This window comes from Egretta garzetta, unplaced genomic scaffold, assembly GCF_000687185.1.
Source record: "Egretta garzetta isolate BGI_Z169 unplaced genomic scaffold, ASM68718v1 scaffold133, whole genome shotgun sequence".
Taxonomy (NCBI): domain Eukaryota; kingdom Metazoa; phylum Chordata; class Aves; order Pelecaniformes; family Ardeidae; genus Egretta; species Egretta garzetta.
The window spans coordinates 3,745,964-3,751,349 of NW_009259111.1; the positions used below are offsets into that span (position 1 = coordinate 3,745,964).

Here is a 5,386-nt window from a genome sequence, read left to right on the forward strand (position 1 = left end):
GGAAAGCAGCTGGTAAGCTCAGTGGTAGTTTTACTGGTACCTCTACCAGTATCAGTGTGACTGCCATTTTTTTAACACAGATACACAACCCAGGCACGTTATCAGATATTCCTGGGCTGCTCTCCTGTGAGCTTATGTGGACAGAAAAATGAATCAAAACAGGTGATGAAAGACTGTCTCTAGCTTGTGTATATTCAAAATCAGTATCAACAACCACATTTTCAGCTAGCAACCTGAAAAATAAGTTAGGGTGCTACTGTATCCTCTGAAGTCACTAGCACGCACGGTTTATCTTACCAGGACATCGACTCATACACAAATTACTCTGGCATAACAAGTTAGGGCGTATTAGTTGTTCCACGGAGACTGTCCAAGCGCATCATCTGCCACACTGCATGCTGCGGTAATTGCAAGCTAATTTAGCTTCTTAAATCACATTTGCCCACAAGTTTTTTTTTCAGGCTGCGTGCAACTGTATGGAGAGTTAACACAGGGCAGCTGACACACATTAGCTTGTTTTTCAACAGCAAGTCCTTCACAGGCAAAATGCTTAAAGTTCTTCAGTGTTTTGGAGTTCCCCTTTACCAGTGTTTTGGGCACTCTGGATTTTTGAGGTGATCCAAATAATAATTACTTGTAACTTCATAATTGCAGAACAGAATCAGAGATAGATATTCAAAAGCGTGGTAATGTATGCTTCTTAAAAAACTGTACCTGAAGGCTCGGATAGTGGTAAGACCTTCAACAGTCTCTGAAAAATGGGAGAGCAATGGTAGCTGAGTGCTGTCATCCAGCTGCTGCAGGTCCCTGGAGAGGATTTTGAAAAGAATTTTGTAAAAAGGCAGTTCTGTTGTGCAGTTATTCTCTTGAAATAGGCCCAGGGAGTGAAAGGGAATATCATCACAGTAATTATACGTGTGAGTTTCAGATAGATTGCAAAGCAGTGCTGCATGCCTCTGAGCAGGGAATGAAGACCCCAGGAGGACTTTTCTTTTAAGACTTGAATACAAAACAGTGCTGGAGTTCTGAATGTGTCTTTTCCCTTCACTGCCTTCCCTCATTTCTCCTATATTCCTATTTCTTATACTCAATTGTTTATTCATTTAAACACCATTCTGGCTCTATGCCGAATATAAATTTAATAGGATACTGCAAATAAGAGCTTGAATTAAGCAGAAGACAAAATGCAACTTCCTCCCTCTCCCCTCTATATCCCTAAACGACAGCACAGCTTCTCAGTGAGCTCAGCTAAATAACTCATACACTCAATAAACGAGAACCCGCACTCATCATTAGGTTGTGCTTCTCAGTTTCATGTGTAGCCATCAAATCAGTGGGAGCACATGTGGAGTGAAATTCTATTTAGTCTCAGTTCCTTCTAGCAGGAAGTAAATTAGTTGCAGGCTCCTGGATCCATGTATACACAAAGGGGATAAATGCAGCATTGCTGCAAATGCTTCTTGAGCGCCACCAGGGAGAAGCTGTATGATCCACAGGAGGAGGAAAAAATCAAAGATATGGCTAAATTTTTTCAACTTATTAAAAACTGAAGGGCACCCAGAACAAGAGAGGATGCTCGTGCATGTTGGATCCTTAATGGGCAGCATTCTTCAGCCTCTCCCTGACTTTACAGATTTCCACTTCCTCCTGGATAGGCAGGCATCAGTTTTCCTGTTCTGTCACCACATTTTCTTGGACGTACCCAGCACGCAGCCCTTGGGGAGGACAGAATCCTAACTAATCCTGCTATCTTTGTGTCCTGTGAACTCTAAGAAACTCTGATCACGGACAAAGACCCTGCTTATGCCTCCCAGAAGTTCTGCTTGAAGAGCTGCAGACAAAGGCACTTGTAAAATGCCACATTTTCACTACAGTGGATTTGGCTCACTTTCAGACAGAGCCATGGCTTTGACAGGACTGAATTTAAACACTAAGTTCCTCAGCACTGCAATTCTGCAATACAATCACGCATTGCAGAAGACGTTTCTATCGCCAGAATGACACTGGTTTATGTTCTTACCGTGATGCGACTCGGAAGTACTTCTGGATGAAGTAACACATGATTGCGAGGGGAACCAGGGCAATGAGAAACATTGGTGTGACGTATGAGATGACAGCAAGAGCAGATACACACAGCAAAGTGGAACGACTCAAGCACTCCAGGGTAGCTGGAATGTGCTGTAGAGATAAAGAACAAGCACACAGAATCTTCCATAATGCATCAAGTTTAAAACAGCATTAATTAATTTTCCTTTCTCCCAATTATGCAAGGAAAAAAATTTTGAGGATTTGACGTACTAAGCATACAGGTCTGCTTTTGAACTGACAGCTCGGTTTGGGGAAAGTCTGAAGGGATTTCTGTGGGGCTGCTCCACATGTCTGCATTGTGGACCACGATCCTCAAGTCAGAGGATTACAGATGGGATGCAACAAATGATTTCAGCATCTGCATCGATCCCAGGACCTGGCAGTACAGTCTGGGGTAAATACTGATAATGTGAATTTCAGTCATTTCTATTTTGGGCAACAGTATTTGCCACTTTCGCTCATACGTGTCAAGTGAATGTGTTTACCCACTTTTAAAAAACAGTTGATCCTCTTAATTTGGGGATATCACCATTGATCTAATTTCGCTTCCTTTTCTATACAGGGCACCTTAGTCAAATAAAAATTTTTTCAATGTGCATTTAAGATGAGGAATCCATCCTGAATCTAGAAAATCACGACGCAAATTGATATAGTAGTCAAAATTATAGATCATCAGTAAACTTCATCTAAATGAGTGTATAATAAAGGAAAATCAAGTCTTTCAGACCAGGAAAGATAGGATAACTTGGGAGCTTGAATATATTTATTCAGTACCTGGTCGATGGTATTGCAGTCAGCTGAAAATCTGTTCAATATACTTCCCAGAGGTGTTGTTTCAAAAAACCTAAAATGAGACAAGGAATGGGAAAGATTACAATACTGATACTAGAATAGTTCTAAATTTTTTTCCTGTCTTCCATAAGTTAGGTCCTGCATCACAGACACAAGCAAAGAAATCGACAACCACAGTAAAGTTTGTCATACTTCCCCATAACCATGGCTTCCCAGTAAAATGGCAGTCGTGACTGTAACCCAACAACAGCAAGCATGTCCTCAGCTCCCTCTACTGCCTAAGCTATGCAAATCACATGATTACATTTTAAAAAATCCTTTAAAGATTTGCAGTTCAAGGCCTCTTCAATTCATGAAAAATGCAAATAATGTTAAATGGCAAGTCTTGCATTTTTCTGGGAATAGAGATGCATAACTAAGAGCAACTGTTAGAATAACATATTAAAAGACCTTTCATTTACATTTGCATATGCAAAATGAAAACTTCATTATTGCTCTGTAATTGTTAACTATTCCATATCTCATGTTAAGCCTGAAGTCTAATTCTATCCTGAAAAAAAAAGTTTTTAAAAAAATTATCTGAGATCTTCCACAGATGATATTTCTCTAGGATTTCTGGGTCAAATACAGTTAGTTTAAAAATATGAAGATATTTTTCCTAATGTTCAGTAACAGCTGCAGGTTTGAATCAAGCTACAACTTCCCTTTCAGGCTTAGAAATAAAACTTATGCAGGACAACAAAGGCCTTTACTGGTATCTGTGCATGCCAGCGTTCGCTAATGAAGCCTGTGATGACACTTGTCTAAGCTCGTTACCTTTCACAGGCTTGCACAATCGCTGCCTGATAGTAAATATTTCCAGTGATTAAAATTATGATGCACACTATGAATGAACTATACAAAATACTGATCAGTAATTGTGTTTTCTCTCTAATTAAAAACAGCAAAGAGAAATTGAGAAATTAAACAAGCAAGGAAGTAAATCTCTACAGTGGCAGTCAGGCAGGAGAGGCATTTGACGGGTGTCTAGGAAGTCGAGCCGACTGTGTACCGTTTTCAAAAATTGCTCTATAGTTCTACACCTGGTGATTTTCAATGACATTAAACAAAAAGTGACTTGTAGTCACTTCTTAATAAAAACTGGGCTTAGAAGACTGCCTTCAAGTATGGAACACAAAATGACTACAATAAAATTTGTATTACAATCAGAGGAATACCTCATTGGAGCCAAAATAATTTTATTTAGTAAAGAAGAATGTAGCTTTTTGGTGACTTTTAAGCCAGTCCACTCCACCGCTATAGATGTGACAAGACATAATACAATCCCAAGGCAGCAGAGAATGCTGAAAACTTTTGAATATGGAGAATGGTTGAAATCCTAAGAGACAAAGAAAGAGTAACAAGATTATTCACTGTAAATTATGTTCAAAATTTATTTTAAAAAATACAGATACCTCCCTAAATTAAGCTGCCAATGATTTTCAACCATCTTAAACCACAGTTTATTATCCTTTGGAGAGAGAAGTGTTTCCATGAAAGTAAGAGGTTAAGCAGAAATTTAAAATCATTGAATGCTACAAAAAAACCCTGATAAGATATATTTGGTAATTTCATCTGAAGGGAAAAAAACATCTTGGAAGCATTTTTTACAGTGTTGTTGGTTTGGTCTATTTTTTGAATAGGAACAGAATATAATAGTTTTTAATTTGAAATACTAACTTCATATTAAAACCCAGCATGAATAAATCATCTTTTAGAGATGAAAGTGTGACTCCAGTGAAATCACACACGCACTTCCCAAACATTAGTGTGGATTATTTGTAGGCACTAAATCCTGGTAAAGAAAACAATCCCAGTTCTTACAAAATCCCTCCACTACTGCTTTATACACACGGAGTACCCTGCCAGGTAACACTATGGCCAGTTCCACGTGGAATTCACACAAAAATCAACTAAAAAGCGCGCTCATCCAAAAAAAAAACCAAAACCAAAAAAACCCCAAACTGTGTTTCCCATATGTTACAAAACCCAAAAGCCCTACCTGCAGTGAGAATGCAGTACAGGAAAAAGAAAAAATAATTATGGTATTAAAATTACTTCAGAGACCAAGGTTTAGGCATATCAGCTAGATGGTGAAAATACAATCTAGCAAAAGGAGAACAAAAATGCACAAAAATTAACTGTTAGTTTCATCGTACTGCATACCCAAAAATGCATTAACTGTCAACATACTCTGGAGCAGCCCTATTACTAGCAGTACAGCACATCACGTACACATCTTGGGGCAGAGGTTGACAGTGGGAGATCACCACTGGTTAAACCGTAAGAGGAAGGTGAATGAGGCGTTGCATACCGCACAGTGAGAACAGTTTTTCGGGTCTAGCTCTGTCTTCTCAGAAATGGCAGCCGAGGTCCAGCGCGCCAGGTAGTAGTCGATGGCCACCATCACTGTGTGCTTCAGCAGCTGGGACAGAACCAGCAGCGGCAGAAGGAGGGTTCCTGCCGC

At 39.4% G+C, this 5,386-nt stretch overlaps 1 protein-coding gene across 1 annotated transcript in view; it reads right to left on the reverse strand.

The window, feature by feature from the left end:
• The window catches only part of ABCC8 (ATP binding cassette subfamily C member 8), a 107,541-nt gene that overhangs the window by 34,021 nt on the left and 68,134 nt on the right, over positions 1-5,386 (reverse strand). Inside the window, 5 exon segments of the mRNA XM_035891035.1 lie at positions 715-807; positions 2,021-2,178; positions 2,863-2,932; positions 4,098-4,258; positions 5,234-5,386. The exon segment at positions 5,234-5,386 is cut by the window's right edge and continues 42 nt beyond it. Coding sequence (XP_035746928.1) covers positions 715-807; positions 2,021-2,178; positions 2,863-2,932; positions 4,098-4,258; positions 5,234-5,386 — 635 coding nt within the window.